General features: G+C 34.8%; 1 protein-coding gene across 4 annotated transcripts in view; it reads right to left on the bottom strand.

Moving 5' to 3' along the window:
* Positions 1–19,860, bottom strand: part of GLS (glutaminase) — a 348,826-nt gene that overhangs the window by 309,050 nt on the left and 19,916 nt on the right. For all 4 annotated transcript variants that reach the window (XR_014025746.1, XR_014025747.1, XM_081322316.1 and 1 more), the window contains exons 2-7: positions 19,585–19,681; positions 18,699–18,820; positions 18,243–18,372; positions 15,036–15,115; positions 12,094–12,257; positions 8,098–8,156 (exon numbers count right to left, since the gene is read on the bottom strand). Coding sequence is in view for 2 of the 4 variants with exons in the window: in XM_081322316.1 (XP_081178442.1) it covers positions 8,098–8,156; positions 12,094–12,257; positions 15,036–15,115; positions 18,243–18,372; positions 18,699–18,820; positions 19,585–19,681 (652 nt within the window). In the remaining 2 variants the exon portion in view is untranslated. The remainder of the gene's footprint in view (positions 1–8,097; positions 8,157–12,093; positions 12,258–15,035; positions 15,116–18,242; positions 18,373–18,698; positions 18,821–19,584; positions 19,682–19,860) is intronic.

Below are 19,860 nucleotides of genomic sequence, written 5' to 3'. Positions count from 1 at the left end.
TGGAATTACCATTCTTTAAAGCAGACAAATTCAAATGTAAAGGCCTCGGCTAAATGAGCCATGAAACATTACTTTTACAATGTTAGTTTAAGGGGGAAAAAACCTTGAAGCCTGTATGTACCAGCATTCTACTCAATGAAATGTATAAAGCCAGCCTCATTTCCCATTCTACTGTGGATTAGGACCTTGCAGACAATCCGTGAAGCCACAAGCACCAGCTCATCTAGTGATGTACAGTCATTCACGTATGATCACCAGCTGAAAGAATACCATACTATTGTGTCAACATCAATCAAATTAAAATGCTGCTACCCATAGAGTCAAAGGCTATTTAATATACTAAAAGATTATGCAATGTGTTGAAAAGCATTAGAAAAACAAACTTTTCTTTTTTAAAAAAAAGTGTAACTCCAAAACTGTTCAATGAAAAATAATTAAAAGAAGAAATTACCAACTTCATTGAACTGTTGCAGTTGTCAAAATATTCCATAGATCCTAATGCTGTAAAATATGTAACAACATTTAAACCACAAAAACCTTTTAAATGCACAGTGAATGTTGCTTGGGAAAGTGGGAGGGGTCGGCATTAGTTATGGGATGCTCTACTGATCATTGTTGCATGGTTAAAACAGTTAAACTGAAACAAGTTTTGCATTTCTCCCCCTACATCTGACAAAAGGAGAAGGATGCTTAATGCAAGAGAATAGTAACATCTCATTCTCCTCCCACCCCTCAAAAAAACCCCAACCCAGAATAATAAAACCCAAAGCCTTCACTATTTTGACACTATTAGCAGAATCAGTAAATCAAGCAAGAGTCTGAACATATAAGCAAACTTATTTCAGCATTTATCATATTCAGAATTTTCTTGGCTTTAAGCTCCAGAGTATTTTGATACCCAAGAAAACAGAATTTTTTTTTACAATTCCAAAAATAAAAGTATGAATAAGCATATTTAAATACTGGATTTTTTCCCAATAGCGCCTAAAATCCATGTTCATAACAATGTTGTTTCATTTGGTCATGACACATTTTTCTTTAAGGAAAACAAAAAAAAGTAAAATCAGCATTAAAACAAGATACCAAATATTGCAATAGTTGTTTTTCCATGCCCCCACCTTAACATGGAAAGTATGTCTTCAGTTTGAGGATGGAATATGAGAAACAGCAAAAGCAACTTGTATTTTGGAAGGGCTACTTTTCCAATCTGTGTAGTTACTTGTAAAATTACAAGCAATTAATCAGTCTACAAATGTTCCATGCAATATTTAACTTCACAAACATAATATATACATATATTCACTTACAGTGTGCATGCTTTCATGTATATTTATGTGTATATGCACCCTACTGTGTATACATAAATTATAAGCCTCAGAACACAAAATATTTTAAGACTGTAACAATCCAATGACACATCACACATGCATATTTTACATAATTATACACATGTCAATATTAAATAAGAAGTAGGGATCATTTTTTATGTATGCCAAAATTCTACTAGCATGCAATCAGAACTTAAAAATCATAAAATAATTATGTTTCAGTTCTAAAATACTAGGTCACTAGTAAAGAGAAATACCAAACATCAAATTATATTAAGATCTGTTGCCTAGTACTGCTGATTTAAACTGTTCATATGATTTAATTGTGTGGATTTTCTAAATTGTCAACTTATTTCTGAAGAATTACTTATTCAACAAATAGGATATATTCCACCCTATCAGTATTTTAAATCGCCACTCTAATACAAAGGCATATTGAAGTTATATGGTAGTGTTTCAGTATCAGAAGCTTGTCACAAAGACAGTGTATGTATTGGAGCTTTCCGCAAAAATGACAACAACATTTTATCATATACTTTATAAGGTGACCTATGTTCAGGATTTGGCTGGAACATTTAAAGCATAGAAATAAGCCTCAAGGCCAATAAAAATGGTTTCGTAGCTATGGGCTAGAACAAGGCGAGATATGCACCTACCCTGCATATTTGAATTGATTGGTTGAACTTTTTTAGTCTCACTTTTTTTTTGGAGTACACATAGCAGAGGACTGGGAGCCGCAGGAGACGGCTGAAAGAGCCACATGTGGCTCTGGAGCCACAGGTTGCAGACCTGTGGGCTAGAACATTTCAATAACACAGGATTACACTGTCTCATTTTTGTACTGTATTTCACCTTTAACACTGTAAACATTTTTTGTACATGAGTTTAAATTTTGTGTGTCTGAATTTAGACTGAATATCACTTCAGCTATGGATCTATTCCCTATGGTTTCTATTATTTATGGCTTGTTCTATTTGAACAACAATGATTTGTTCAATGAAGCACTGCTTTAAAACCCTGTGTCTTATTATATAATTTATTTCATTCAATTCTATATAGATGTACTTACATCTATCTAAGAAAATAAAGGGCTATGCTGTAGAGGAAAGCAACAATCCCTTTATTGGTTCCAAATGAGATGAAAAAGTAATATATCTTAAAGGGAGGCTATATACTAACTTACTATATCAAAGATTACTATTGACATAATTTTGAGATAAAAATTCTAAAAATGGCAAACCCACTTCCTTATTATTGCAAGAAAGCTATATAGACAGCTATATGAAGTCAACCGTATTTTAAGACTTTATGGAAAGTGCTGAAATTTTCTTGTCTAATAGCATCATATATCCTGTGATTTTTTTATACTGTACTATGTCATATAATAGTTGAATACCATTGCAGAACATTGCAAGAAATTGTTTTCTGCTACCATATTTCAGACATTTTGATTTAGCCATCAAGTTCTTCCACAGCCCCACTTAGAAAGTGTTATGTTTAATAAAAGTGGTTTTACCTCCAACTGCTGTTTTTAATTACAGCATTTGTGTTTAAAGCTAATGATTATTTTACATTCATTTAAGCTGTAAATCTAGAGTACGGGTGTCAAACTCGCTGCATCACATGACGTGTCGTGCCGTATCATGACTTTTTTCACATTGCTGGAGAGGGCGTGGTCTCCGCATGATGGAACTGGCCTGTGGGCTGGCATTTTAACTCCCCTGATCTAGAGATAACACAGTGAATTCACCGAGAACACAAGAGTTGATTAGGGCACATATATGCAGTATACAGCTTGGGATTCCACATATCAATTAAGAGGTGAACATCTTACAAAAATGTTTTTTCAAACTCTGTTACATAGTATTGTATGGAACAATACTATGAGAACTTGATGGGATTCTTTGAGAGACTAACGGCAAAAGAAGTTGACTTGAGCACAGCCAATCTTTTATCAATAGAGCTTTGCCTCTTGATCAGAGGTTCTGGGATTTTTCTTTAAAAAAAATAAAGTATTGTATTGTAAGGTTTTGCTCATGTGGCAAAGGGGTTATTGAAATGGTTAAACTATAAAATATTATGTTTTATCCTGGCACATAGCCAGAGTTGATAACCCCACATTTAAGCATATTTCCTACTTAAATGGTCATTCCAGAAATTTTATTACAAATTCTCCTTTCGGATACCTGTGACTGTTACCCTAAATGTAGCTAAATTCTGCTATCTCGTACGTAAAATGTACAGATGACCAGCTGCGAAGCTCAGTTAATTTTACAACTTATTCTTTTTTATATGCAATCTGCTTTATTTTAACTATTGAATTTTATTTTGTACTAATCTTTGACCACAAGAAAGATATTTCACAGGTTTCAAAGACTGAAAACAAAAAAAATCTAAAAAGCCCTGTTCTAAAATATAGGAAATTATATTCTAAGATGATAGCAATGTGGCCATAAAGCTAAGAAGCCAAAAATAAAAATATTAAATACTCTCAGCTTTATCTACTAACACAGATAAAGAAAACAATGATATGCCAAATATATCAGTGCTGGTCGTCACCTTTAAAGTCACTCATTATCTGTGGGACCATTTTCCCCCCAGGTGTTTCTTTCCAGCAGAATGGGCATGTTGTGGGCACCACTGGCCAGAAAATAACAATTAACGAGCCTTTTCTGCCATAGCATCTGCACTATGGAACAGTCTCCCTGCAGAGATTACAATGGCCCCAATTCTGCTGGCCATCTGCAAGGCCCTAAAGGCCTGGTTTTATGCCCACGTCTGGGGCCCAGAGTGTATGAAGGATACCATCTTCTGGTTAACAGCTGTCACAAGGAATGTGAGGCTGCTTATATATTAAACTATGGAATTCAAATGCCAATATAAAAGCTATGTTCTATGTTTTTGAGCTCTTTTATTATTCAGAATTCTTAACTGACTGATACAATGTGCTACCATAAACTAACAAACAAACGATATAGAGCATGCACCACACTAAAAGAATAAGAACATCTTTCCAAATTAAAATCAAAGGGCCATTTGTGTAATCTCTACAGTATTTACAAACAAGCCTCCTAGTCATGCCATTATTGCACACTCATCCGGATATTTAGACTGGTAATGGCATTTTTGCCCAAGGACTCAGGGATAGGCAAATGTTGTTTAATAATATTAAAGTTATCATCATAGGATGTATGTTATTCCAAGTAAAGCTGATTTTTGCAAACTGAGTGATGGTGATTTTGCCAATGCCAATGGTATTATTATGATTGGTTGCATAGTCAGCCAGATGATTAGACTAGATTTGGCATATTATTATTTTATCCCACCTTCTATCCTATAATCTGAATATAGATGCATCTATAAATCACCCTAGATCTCACACTACAGAGCTTGTTAATTTTTTATTTACTATTGACTGCAACGAAGGGAACACAAATCTCACTGATACTATCGCACATAGGAAAAGAGGGACTTTTATGCCTTTCTCAGCTACAATCCTAAACAGAAGCAATGCTATTGGCACCAATGAGACCTCCTCCACATGCCAACTGCAATTGGTATTTGGATTAAATTACATTGGGAAAGAATGTTTCTGCTGCACCCTTAACGAGTAGTACCACTATCCTGGTGATATCATTCCCCATTTATATCATTCATCAAAAGACCGCCAAACAGCTGGTTGGCAAGCTTCCAGGAAGAAATCTTAAACTCCCTTTTCCAGAATAGTAGCAAGAAACACGTAAGGGAGAAGATGTGTCTCTGCATGTAAACCCCACTTTAAGAAAAATGTTATAGAACAGTGGGGTTAACCTGGGGTTCTCCATCTCCTATTAGTGTTGGTTGCCATGGAAGTTGATGACAGCATAATCCCAAAGTGAGAAACCACAAGATTCCTCACTTATGCTCTAAAAAATAACTCAACTTTTATTTTTGTCTTTATTGATGCTATGGACCACAAATAAAAAAGCCAGAGATAGGTGGGTATGATTTAGCTCTTCACATTCAAAGTCTTTGCATAACTACTTGGATTGCGATTCAAAATGAGTGGAAATAAACAGGACCTTGTTTCGCTATTTTCAAATATCAGTTGCTTGAACAAGGTAACATGAAATAAAAATAAGAAGTTGCACTAATATGGTAAGAATTATTATCAAATATTTGTGCACACCTAGGAATTTCATCTGTAGCTAACTCGCAGATTTCTTATTAGACTTGCAAATTTGTAAAGTGAGGGGATTTTCCCACTTTCTAGTGATAAGAATAGAATAAAATATGAAAAGCAGAAGATATAAATGATAGCAGAAATTCCTGCTGAAAAACATTAATGCCTTTGGAGAGATTAGCCTAAAGTTTGTCCCACTGCTTGCTGGGGGAGGAGAGAGGGAGGGCTTGGATTTAACCTTAACAAATAAATAGGGCTTCTCTCTTTGCTTTCTGGCACAGATTCACCTCACCTATGTCTGCATGTATAATATCAATTTCAGTGTGTGAGAGGAAATGGTATATACAGATGGCAGTAAGTCAATTTTATACATGACCAATATTTTTACAAATAATTAATTTTAATTGGTAGGGGAGTTTCATTTTGTTTTCTCCTGATGTAGGCCCTTTTTTGGAAAAAAAGGCTTTAGGGAGGGAGGGGCACACAAAATGAACCTTAGGTTGATACAATGGGAAAACAGGGTATTGCACAGAATTTATGTATGTGTATGTATATGTGTGCACATACACAGTCTAGTCTGTCTTTTGGGAAGGTTTGTTATAAATTCGGGATTGCCTTTCTTCTAGGTAAATTACTGGATTTCTAGGATTTAATCTTCAACTGAAGATGCAAAATGCACAAAAATATTTATTTGTCCAATACTTGAACACGACAGAAATACTTTCAGCTAATTAATTAAAAGGAGAAGATTTACAAAGGTGTTTCCTGTGAAAATGGACTACTAGGTTCTATAACCTTATTTGTGAGACTGTTGAAATGTCACACATTATTACAGCACATCAAAATAGATCTAGTTTGTGAGAGTAAGACTTAAATCAACTTTGGGGGAAGATGAGAAAGGTTAATTTTAATTTAATCCCTTGAATTTCCCAATTTGTAGACTACTTTTATAAAATAACTTCCCAGAAGATGGAACACATAAATGTCTTACAATCACTATAAACAAATAACAATGCAATATGGTGGTTTATGTCTGCTAGACATGCAGATACTACATGCAAAGTTTCAATGCACTCAATACTGACTTATAACATTGTTGCTGTGTTTTTATATTACAACTGCATGCAGTAAAAAAGAAAACTGCAATATACTGTAATGGCCTGAAACCTAAAGTGGGTTTTTGCTTGCCAATAAAATATGAATTTGATTGGCAATTCATTAATTTTAATAAAATTAACTTCCAAACATATATGCATTTCAGAGGATATATTGGATTACTGTATAAAAGACTATTGTGTGAACAAGAAATGCACTGAGCTGTCTGATGAACTGTCTACCACTTATTTTAAAATCTCATTGTCAAGATGAATTTTAAGTTATTTAAACCTCCAGAAAAAAAAAATCATGAATAAATTTACCTGTCGAATTTAAGGCCATTTTCCTTCACCTACAGCTATTAAAGATAAATGTTTAAAGCAGGAATTGTTTTACACAGAAGCAGAAAACCATGAGCCAAAACTAAAATAGCCTTTCAAAATTAAAGCTATAAGGATATCATGTAATCAAATATTTAAAATCTCCATTTTAATTACTCTGCTACAAAATTAAAGAGAAGGGACAATGTTCTTTAAAACTCTTTTTGAGATATCTTAGTGATATATATATATATATATATATATATATATATATATATATATATATATATATATATATATATATATATATATATATATATATATATATATATATATATATATATATATATATATATATATATATATATATATATATATATATATATATATATATATATATACTTTTAAAGATTAACAATAACCTGCAATTCAAAGTATGTATACTTTAATTGTGGAAATCTGTCCCAAAACTGTTAATTATTAAGCCAAACATTTTAAAAATGATATTACTTCCAAAAGTACCAATATTTAATATTAAGAAAGTGCCAGGGGATTTAACTTTATATCTGGTGAATGTATAAATTGAAATATAAAATGAATTATTTAATGAAAAAGTAGTTCTCTCAATGGAAGCATAACTCTCTAACTCATTCATAAAATAAATTTACAAAAACATGAAACTCCATATTAAAACTGCTAAAAGGTTTAATTTATAACTTTATGAGTGGCTTTCTTTATAGAAAAATTCCCAAGTTTGTCTAATACAATATTTGTACATTTCATTCCACAATCTAAAAAGGTATATTTATATTATTTTTTTCAAAGAAAGAAAATTTTATCAAACCCAGTTTCAAAAGCAGCTGAGGATTTTATGAGTCTTTTAAACTGTAACGTGAAAGGGAGGGAGGTGGGGAAAGAGAAATAGAAACATACCAGCAACATTCCCCCTTAAACATTATCTTGCTCCGTATCCCAAAACTCCTTTTTGAATTTGGGGAGCAACAGGCAGCTGAAAAACAAGCACTGAAAACAATTTCAGAGGCACACAAGTGATAATGACTACATGCTTCTATGGTCTGAAAGAAGCAGTATAGGAAAATTTCCATGTCTATATGGAATCTAATTCTGCTTATAATTTCTTACAAACTATTTATAGTGCAGCTGTCAGAAATATTCACTGTACATATTTTACCTTGATCAAAGAGGTGACCACAATTGCTCCAGCATTCACCATAGGATTATGAGGTTTGTCTGTAAAATAATAAAAAGGATGCAATCACAGAAATGTATCTTCCAAAAAATGAAATGAACAAAAAACTTCAGCACAAATTAGTCAAAGTATTCATAGCTATCTTTCTTATGGTGAGCCATATATTCCATCTAAATAGGAGGATGAATCCTGATGTTTTCTTTCTTTGCTTTTTAATACTAATCTGATTTCCAGTATCACATGAACTTGTGCCCATTCTTTATATCATCTTCCAGTTTTATTCTCTCTCATATCTATATCTATCTATATCTATCTATATCTATACACACACACACACACACACACACACACACGACTGCATATCCAATCCCAACATGAAATAGCAACTATGATTTTTCAATAACTATTGCTTGGACTACTTCAACCCAACTCAGTGTTTCAAATTTGTACGTTGTTATTATCCTTTTAATTTTATCATTTGGTTAAAATTGGAGATATCTTACCAAACTCAGGTCATGGTAAAGGTACCCTAAACCAACATTACATACTATCCCGTATTTTATAAGGTTTTCATTTAAAAAGAAATTGGAATCACAAATGGTGAAGAGGAAACAGTTCATCCCCTTCCCAGATGTACATTTTCTTGCAGATACACTTCAATTTAATAATGCTTCACTTATCTGCAATTATCTGCAGTCTTAGGCACCTCCATGTCATCTGCAAATACATAAGCTCAGGATTCTATAGGCTCATTTAAAAAATGAAATCAGATTTCAGAAAACTAAATAGATTTCCTGGCTTATCTTTTACACAAACTCAGCCCAAATAAGGTGGAATGGCTGTTCAGTCACAAGTCCCTCAAAAGTTGTGCATACTTTTGGCCGGTGTGCAAACTATAGGCTTTCGTGGTACAAAATACCTCTGCTAACTTTCGATACGATTAGTACAATTTGCATTTCATGACTCTACCCTTGAAGACCACCTGGAAATGGTAGTTTATCCATAATGCAGTGACATGAATGCTCACTGATTAATCATAGAACTGCCATGTCAGAACTCTGCTGCAGGAACTGCACTGGCTATGAGTAGATTTCCAAATGTAATCCAAAGTGGTTTCACTATTTATATGTGGCTTAGGGTATCTTGGGAATCAATAGTTTTCCCAACAGTTTCTGCCTGTCCCTACCCAGTCAACTAGGGAATGTCTGCTAAGGATCAGTTAAGGTACAATGTGAAGGGGCTTTAATTTTCAATTAGACATTATTCTGTATGCAAAAAAAGAGGTCCTACCGACATAGAACACAATATCAAGAACAAAACTTACTGTCATCTAGTTTTCCCATAAAAACATTAGTAATAAATGGTTAAGATGAGAGCATGTACAAAATGGGTTCAAGGATCTTTGAAACAATACCAAAGGGTTCAAAAATATTCAAAAGGGTTTCAAATGCAGGGAAATTGAATTTCAGCTGCTTTCAAGATTGCATTTTGAAAACTAATATAGATATAGAAATACCAGTATATTTTATTTAGCATTGGTCAATAAAAGTGTATGCACGCTAGTCCAAATGAAATTATGAGCTAGCATGTCACAGTAATTTTTAGACATAACATTTGAGGCATATGTCTTTTGGAACAGACTGCAAACCTTTGCACACATGGAATCTTGCCAAGGGTGTCACTGTATCCTAGCTTTCAAAAGCTGAGTTAGTTATATGAAGCTAATGACTTGGAACTCAAGGCTTAGAACAGTTGTTTATATTCAACAGCTAATATACCCTTAGAGGAGGCATGGGGTAAAGGAAAAGAAAAAATATATAGAATAGCAAATATGTGCCAGGAATATATATAGTGTTACAAAAAAAGAAGTGTCAGATTCATTTCAGAATTATGGGAATATCTCTGAAAGCCAATACAGAGATAATGTATTCCTGTGTTCCGTTAAATCTATATATCCATATATAGATGGATATATACTTAAAAGTAAAAGAAACACACAGAAAAAGCGCAAATAATCAGAAAAGGAAGAAAATATTTCTAATACTACACATCCATTAAAACCCAAAAACATTGTTTGAGCCTTTACAGTATTTATAGTGCATAAATAAAATTGATGTAAAATGCAGATAGCAGCTCATTTAATTATGTTATTAGATCAAATACGTAATATAAGAGTCGTTTTCATGTTCCGAATCAGCAGTATTTCCTGTTAAATATACAAAAAAAAATCCACTGCACAGTGGAACACTGTATTTTCCAATGAAATCTCTTAATTTTATCCTATTAAAATTATTGGAAATATGCACACTTTTTCACCATATATTCAATATACTGTTCAGAACTATACTGGACAGAACCAAATGAGATCACAAATTAACTTTATGAAATAATCACAGAACAGCAGAACCAGTTTCCAAACAACTGCAGAAACACTTACAATGCTTTAATTTGGTACTGTTATCTGCAGTGGATGAATTAGTGGGAAAAAGTGCTGACAATAGAATTCAAAAGAAATGAGATTTTCTTCACATCAAACTCTAATACAATTTTTAAGAACATACATACATACATATACATATACACATATACACATATACACATATACACATACACATACACATACACATACACATACACATACACATACACATACACATACACATACACATACACATATATATATATATATATATATATATATATATATATATATATATATATATATATATATATATATATATATATATATATATATATGTTCTATTTACCACAATTTTACTTCCTGGTTTATTTTCTTACTAATCTAAACAGTTCCTTACTAGCTTTAATTCTTGGTTTATGCATTACAATTAATCACGTCTTACAATAGAGAAAATGGACCCTCATAAAAAGGAAAATATATATATCTTGTACTGACCATATAAGTCAGCACCATAAGGTATACCATACACAATAACTATTGATTTTAGAACAGCAACATAACCTGCTACGTGGCAATACATTCTCAGATGCTATTTCTCATTAGCATAAATCTATGTTTGTATCTTATTTGGAATAATTAATGTCTGCCCCCTCACATGTTATAAACAAAATAACCTAGCAAAACCGACCATTTGCCCTTCTGGCCTGGGTTTCTAAGGGAGGTAGTTAGGAACATATGACCACCCACAGACTCCCCATCCTTCGTTTGAAATACTGTGTTGTCATAATCAATAAATATGAATGAGAACTGAAATGAGCCATTTAGACCACTGAGTCCAAAACCTTGGTCGGTGCTGAAATCTATATTAATCATTTGTAACAGAAGTCCATTTAGCTTCTAGCTGAACACATCCAGCAAAGGAGAACTGATTACTTCTCTGGGTACTAAATTCCACTAGTACCTGCTCAGTAAGTGCTCTTACTGTTCAAGATTTTTTTTCTAGCGTTCAATCAGAATCTGCCTTCCTATAACCTGTAGTCATGTTCAGGATCCAATGTGCCTTCACCTTCTTTTGCGCAGCATCCTTCAGCAATTTAAAAATGTTGTCACTCCCTCAAGTCTTCTCTGGTAAATATTAAGCATTCCCCATTGCTTCCATCTCTCCTTATAGGACTATATTTTTAATCAGGTCCTTCCTGAACTTGTTTCAATTTGCTAAATTCTTCTTAAGGTGTAGAGAGCGAATTTGGATAAGATACCAGACTAGAAACCAAGAGACTGTGAAGTCTAGTCCCACCTTAGGCAAAGCCAATTAGGTGATCTTGGACTGATCAATCTGTTTCAGTCCTAGACAGCAGGCAACAGCAAACTACTTCTGAAATCTCACCAAGAAAACTGCAGAGACTTGTCCTGGTAATGACCAAGAGTCAATATTGACTTGTAAGGCACAAAATAACAGCTCAACATGTGATGTCCAGACCTACTAACCTTCTCTGTCATGCAAATCTATTTCATAGATACCATATTAAGAAATGATAATTGCACATATAACTTACCATCTTCATTGAGGAACAGTTTGTTGAATCTTAATCCACTAGGTTCTTTACCAACATATCTGTGTACATACTCAGTGCCAAGATCATTAACAGCAATAGCATACTTCAAAGGCTTTACACAGGACTGAAGACAAAATGGGACTTTGGTATCTCCGATAGAATGCCTGTAAAATAAATACTACATGATTTATTACATTCACTCACATTTTTCCTGAGAAATAAAAAATGTACATCTTAAGGCACAGGCTTTGGGAAGATTCTATAATGAACCACTACTATACAAAAGATCATCTAAGAGAGTCTATTTCATCTTTAACATGGTAGAAAATACATTCTACTGTATTAAAAATAAAAGCGAAACTCCTTAGCAAATCCTGAACAATTATTTGAGAGACTTGCAATACTCAGAGTAAACATAAGCAAACAGGTTTAGAAATAAATAATTTATCTTCTTAATATGAAATAGCTACAAAAACTAATTGATCAAGGAATTGATATGGAACTATTTCAACATCCAAAGTATTTGGATGCTATAAACAGAAAGGCAGGGTATACATCCAGTAATAAAATAAAACAAAAAATAAAATGTTAGTAAAAAGAATAAGGAATTTGTATCACTCAATGGAAGCGTGCATAATGTAGAGAAAGAAACATTATTGTCCTTGTTCTTTATCATATTATCAGAAACTATGGTCATTCAATGAAGCTGAATAGTGATTCCTTTTGGCCAGTAAAATATTTATATATAGTTCCGGCACCTTTTTCTTTTACAAAAAAAGCACTGTGTATATACATATATACATATATGTTTTCTGAGGTTTTCGCGGGTGTTTGTATGTGGATCTTTGGTCATTCGGGTTTTTTCCCCGCGTAGAATTGAAGGTGTAGGAGCAATGTTTCGACGGAATCCCATCCGTCATCCTCAGGCTGCCACCAGCCTGAGGATGACGGATGGGATTCCGTCAAAATGTTGCTCCTACACCTTCAATTCTACGCGGGGGAAAACCCGAATGACCAAAGATCCACATATACATATATACATACACACACACACACACACACACACACCAGTTATTTATTTATTTAATTCAACTTGCACCATATTGGACTCCAGTTAACTCTGGGCAACTCACAGCATAAAAACACAAAATAATATGCAAACCCAGATAAAATGAATAATAAAAGATGGTAAATCTGGTTATAGCAACATGCATACCCCTTACAAGGAGCATCAACCACTCTAACTTGAACCATGGGAGTTGTTATGATGATTACATCCTGCTAGATTAGACAGTTATTTGGTCGGATAAAATACAAATATGCTTTTATGTATATAAGGCAGGATTATACCATTTTCAGTCTAGTCTTCAAAATAGGTTCCCAGACCTCCTCTATAAGTTGCAGTCAAATTGTCATTTCCCTGTGATAGTAGTATTTATTAAATATATCAGGAGTTAACTATATTATAATATAATAGCATAATGTTAATGTAATATTTTAGCTAATTGCATTAATATTACTTTAAAATTAAATAAGTTTCATTTTTTTTGTCAACGCCACTTTTGGAAATAAGACTCCTAAATTATTGTTCAAGAAGCGTGATGTGTTATCCATCAGTGAAATTATAATTCTCAAATCTGTTATTTAATTTTTCCCATGCATGTATCTAATCCTATGTATAAATGCAAATGAGCTATTTTTTAAATAAATCTACAACAGATTTAAACTTTCCAAAACTGACTTACTTCAAAAGCTATTTGAATAACACTTTACAAATTTTAGCTATATCCTATTTAATTCTGATGGCACTGAATTTTTTGATATCCATAGAGGAAATTGGCTTTTGTTTATATTTGCTAAGCATGCATGTTAATATTATATAGAGCAGCATACATCAACATTTAAAATAGATTGTGTAAATAAGATAAAATATAAGCAAATGACAGTTTGTATAATTAAAAACTATAGAAAAAATGAATTCCTTTCTCCCAATTGTACAAATTATCTGCTCAAACTAAAAAGAACATATTTAGTTTGTGCTATTTCATAATTGCATAATATATGCTGAATAGTTTCAGTTGCAGAATATTACAATTTATATAGATTCATGTTAATTCCTACTTTAATTTCTCCTTTAAACATTCTTATATATTTGATGCCCATTTCATTTTCAAGACCTGTTCTGATGAGCCAAGATAACATGGCTTAGAACCTGTGAATCAGGTCATATCTAGAAATATTAAAAGGACAAGATAAATTTTAATTTCTCATAACTCTCAGAAGTCTGCCATAACTCTTCATTAACGAGTACTTTCTAATACTATGCATCTTGTATTTTTTAAAATTACATTTTCCAAAGATTATTATTTGCAACAATCCATTTCTTATCCAAAACTGGATTTTACCTTGTGAAAGTGTAACTTTACACTTGCTAGCCCTGGAGAAGCAGGGCATGTCAAAAAAATCCGGCAGTATCTAGAATATCGCTGAATCAAAAAGGGGACCTAGGAATCATGGCAATCCATATATATGGATGTGTGAAAAAACTGGAATGTTTTGTGTAACAACCAGGAATGGATTATAAAACGGTAATTTATATTAATATTGTAACATAGAATGGGTAATTAAATTAGGATTATTCAATGCACAAAAAGCATACAATCAAGTTATCAGCAGTGATGTTGTTTTGAGGAACAGATGTAAAACCATTGTTTCAAAAAAGGAACTCTCAACTTCTGAAGCATCATTCTATTTTCTACTAAAAATTAGAATGCCTTAAGCAGAACTAAAAATCCTATCTTTTCTCTAGTACCATAAGAAACATACATCATGAATTATGCAGAACTACCTTATATTTGTAATTTAACCCCTCAAAGGATGTCTCTGGTTCTGTTTCTACAACTGAAATTATTTCATCAGTTCAGATATTTAAGCTACAATACCTCTGCCCATCGACTGTGCAAACAGATACTGCCCATAAGTCAGGACTGAATTTAGCCAGTTGTGGGATATAGTCTGCAACCTACACAAAACAAGTCCAATATAAAATAATTAGATTATATGGCTACAAATAATGAATACATGAAATTCAGCTATTAAAAAAACTATTAAAATAATAAAAGGCACAAACACCTAACCTCTCCCCCAAACTATCCCAATTTTTTAAAGCAAGATCTACCAAATGAACAAAAGCAAAAAAACAGGTTCGCTATAGTTCTTGTCCACTTTATATGAAAAATGGTAAAGCTTATAGAAACTAATTTTAAGAATTCACTCAAGGTTACCTGCACTTTTTCTTTCATAAGTATAAAAGGTAAAGGTAAAGGTAAAGGTTCCCCCGCACATGCGTGCTAGTCGTTTCCAACTCTAGGGGCCGGTGCTCATCTCCGTTTCAAAGCCAAAGAGCTAGCGCTTGTCCGAGGATGGTCTCCATGGTCATGTGGCCGGCATGACTAGACGCCAAAGGCACACGTAACGATGTTACCTTCCCACCGTAGTGGTCCTATTTTTCTACTTGCATTTTTACGTGCTTTCGAACTGCTAGGTTGGCAGAAGCTGGGACGAGAAACAGGCGCTCACTCTGTTACGTGGCACTCGGGATTCGACCCGCCAAACTGCCGACCTTCTGATTGACAAGCTCAGCGTCCTAACCCACTGAGCCACCGCGTCCCTTCATAAGTATATAAATGAATAATTTACAAATGGTCAAATCTCTGGTATCTCTATTATAAGCCCAACTAGGTGTGCCACTCTAGGGCTAGTTTTACCCTACACATCACAGTAAGCCATAATGTTTTTTGATACTGGCACTGTCAATATTTGATCCCAACTAGTATGTTTTTTACAGCATGATTTATAGTTTAACTGTATGTGAATAGAACCAAAATGGCTTCCTAAAAGCATAGTACAAAATGTAGCTTGTTAATTCCAAACCACACTAAGCACGCATATCAGCTGCACAGGTATCATGCAGACAATCCAGGCAAAACAAGACTATAGTGACAAGCAGACGTTTGCATACTTTCTTTCCTAATCACTTTTGGAAATTGCTAGCTATCAGGTACTTTTGGATCATCAAGTTTTATATCATGGGTGAATTTCTTTCAATCCTTAGTAAAATAAATTTTAAATACAAGTTTAAGGACTTAATTTTTTTCCTGGAATAAACAGCAAAAGGGTGATTAAAACTTTGATTTTGAAATTTAAAAATGGACTAAGGGTCCAGATAAATTTGAAATAAGATTTTGAAATTAATTATAAAGAATCCTTTTCTTGAGATACTGCTTTTATTTTGAATTCTTTAAAAAAATAGTAAGATAAGACTTTAAAACTTGGATAGCAGAGGTAACTGGAAGGGTTTAATTAAATACGGTAATTAAAAAACCCTAATTAATTAATCAAAGAATTGATCAATGATCAAACTTGACTAATATAGAATGAAGCAAAATATTTTAACTATGGACATATTGAACAATATTTTTGAACAATGGACCCAAAAGTTAATCCTAAGAGTGTCTGCCTCTGTAAACAGATTGTATTTAAACATGCTGTGGACATATTATCTGACACAATTGCAATTGATTTGAAAGTATATTTTAAAATATAGGCTACAAGAATGACATAAAAAAGATGTTACACTAGCCATACAAAAGAAACCAGCTGATGTCCTAATAATTAAAAATGATATAAAAATTGCAAAGTGACCGGGATAACTTTCCTGTATTGCATTGACAAAAGAGATTTGTTAAAGTTTTGAGGAATCTTGTGAGAAAGGACAAAGGAAAAAAAAAAAGAAATCAAGTTCTATGTCATTATTTTAATGGAGCACAGGGGTATTATTCCCCCTCCCCAAATTATTTTGTTGCCTTTTCCTTATGTCCACAGATCAATGAAAATCACATGAAGAATATTCTATACCAGGGGTGTCCAAACTTTTTTCAAAGAGGGCCAGATTGGATGAAGTGAACATGCTGGAGGGCCGAACATTTTTCCGAACATTATAACAACCTCAAAATTCAGAGCTGTTTTCGAACAGGTACAAAATTCTTGCATGAAAATACCCTTGGGCATATGTGTGTGTGTGGGGGGGGGGTCGCTCCCTAAGCACGGCCCCCTAAGCACTGCCGTCTGGAGGTGCGTCCTCCCTCCCCTCCAAAGCACGCAGCAGCCCCCCGCCCTTCCCCGGACGTCGCCTTCGCCGAGGGGAGCCAGAGGGCTTTGGAGCCGGGGCAACTCCGGCGGCGAAGAAAGCGCGCCCTGATTCTCCCGGGCCAGGCCTGCCCTGCCGCTGCCTCACCTTCCTCCCTGCCTCGGAGGAAAGAACCAGCGTCGCACGCCCCAACCCGCTAGCCGCACCCCGGTAGCCTCCGCTGCCCGCACCGGGCTCAGCGCCTCGCTGGGAAGGAGGGGCGCTCCTGCCCCGCCCAGCGGAGCCGCGGCTTACCTGGGCCGCGACTGGAAGGCATTCTGCACGTGCCCAGAGGCGCCACGCCCCTCCGCCAATGCGGGCGGCCCCTCTCTTGAAACCAAAAAGCAGCTCTCCCCAATTTCTGTAAGCCCCCCTCCCCTCTCCGCCTTTCCCCTAAAGAACGCCACAGCCAGCTTTCCGTGCAGGAGCCTTGCGCCCCCCGCGCGCTGGCTCCCTCGCCCGGTCAGCCCCTCCAGTCTTTCGCAGAAGAAATGGGCTGATAGATGTTGGTGGAAAGGACCCCCCACCCCTTGCCTCGCCTTGAGGCTGCTGAAGAGCCTCCAGCAATGACCCGACCTACTTCCCTCGCTTGCCTTCTCCAACTCCAAACTCGCTTGTCCTACGCTAGTCTTCCAAGTTTGGGCGGTGACGTCAGGATCGGGCTTCCGATGTGGCCCTCTCACCGCCCTCCCTCCTGTGGCAGACAGTCTTCTGCTTGCCGCCCTCAATCAGAAGGGAGGGCTGCATTTACACAGAGCAGGGAGGGCTGTTAGAGGGCCGTATTAAACCGCCCCCCGGGCCGCAAATGGCCCCCGGGCCGGACTTTGGACATGCCTGTTCTATACCTTTCCACAAAGACTGATGGAATGATCTCAGGATGTTTTGAAGGGCACAAATAACTTTAAACTGCAGCTTACCCATCTGTATATTGTCACCAATTATTTTTTAATAAGACACTTACCTTCCCTCCGGAGTGTTTTTTAGCATTTTCATATAACTCATCAATATGAGAGGCAAAAGACATAAAATCAGGAATGACAAATTTTCGCCTAAAAGCCTGTGTTAGTAACACAATGTTGCTTTGGACACATCTGTGAAATATGAAAAATTATTATTACATGAGTGAAAATAACCATATCATAATACCATATACTGTCTCTCATTACAGAGATACTAAAAGTGCTTCTAAAATCTAAAGACTATATTTGTATCCCAAGATATAATTTACTGAAGGTAAGATATCCACTACTGATATAATACATACTTTTGTTCTCCTCAATGCTCTTCCTCCTTCCCTGAAATCAGATGTGGAGGAATTGCATACTGAAAAATATTTGTGCTCATTTGTAATCATTTCCTACTGCCCTCCTTATTACATGCTAAAGACAAGCTGTAGCAAATCAATTAATGTACTTACTTTTTAAAGAGATCTTTATCTAGCATGACACCATCTGATGTTGTCTGAAGCGTCAATCTTAACATATCCATGCATTCTTTCAGTCTTGGATCAGATGTTCGTAAACCTGTAGATTTTAAAGCCTGTAAAATAAAATAAAAAGCATCACAGATATTTCTTATTCAGAACACTAATTCACATAATATTCTTATTCCCATCTGGTCTTCTTTTCCATTAGACTGCAATAGAGAGTTCACAGACATTTGTTTTCAGTGAATTTGTTTTAAAATGCATATATTCACACTCCCTAAATTTGACGTGAGTAAAATGATAGTACAGCCTTCTTTAAAATGTAAAACTTATGTGACGCTCAGTTTTAGTAACCTTCCCATTACTTGATCATTACCAAACCTATATGATATATACTGTTTTTCAAAAATAAAAAGATATATGGCTAATGTCAACGCTGTGACAATTAAGAAATTGCAGCCATTTTACATTTTGCTTTACTTGTGCTTTTTCTGTTGCTTGGGTTCTCAGATGTAGAAGAGGGGGAGGGAGGAATGCTTGAGCTTTTTAAGTTAGCCTAAGGCCCTAAACAATTGCAGCTGGGTAAGCTTCAAGGTCAATTCTAGATAAAGTTTGCGGGACAGCAAAGTGGGGAGGATTTTAGATTAATTGGTGAATGTGATTTATGATGGCCTTTCTGGAGTGGTAATTGCAACTTGTTACTCTGTATCAGAGGGAAGGAACTTTAGTCTTGGGTTCGACTATGTAAGTGCCGATACTTTGTTTCCTGAATAAAATGTTCTTGCCTTGAAGTTTTTTTAATTGGTTTCATCTATCGGAACCATGACATTTAATTTACTTAGTATATGATTTATTAGAAACATATTAAAAAACTTACTGTGATGAACTTATGAACTGGTATTTTTTCTTGTCCTTCTGCAATAGTATAGAAGAGCAAATCTTCCAAACTAGGCAACAGACCTTGTTTTGTTTTACTAAGAAGAAAACACAAATATGGGAAGAAACCAAGTATTAGCTGGTCACGCTCTTAAATCAATGCAATTTTTTGAAATATACTATGAAAATCTATTCTTAATTAAATCTTACAGTGAAACATAAGTTTCATATATACACACACAATGAAATATAAATCCTATAGTGAGTTTCACATACA

This window comes from Vipera berus, assembly GCF_964194415.1.
Source record: "Vipera berus genome assembly, chromosome: 1".
Taxonomy (NCBI): domain Eukaryota; kingdom Metazoa; phylum Chordata; class Lepidosauria; order Squamata; family Viperidae; genus Vipera; species Vipera berus.
Note: the sequence above shows the minus strand (reverse complement) of the source record. Positions and strands in the feature narration are given on the sequence as shown.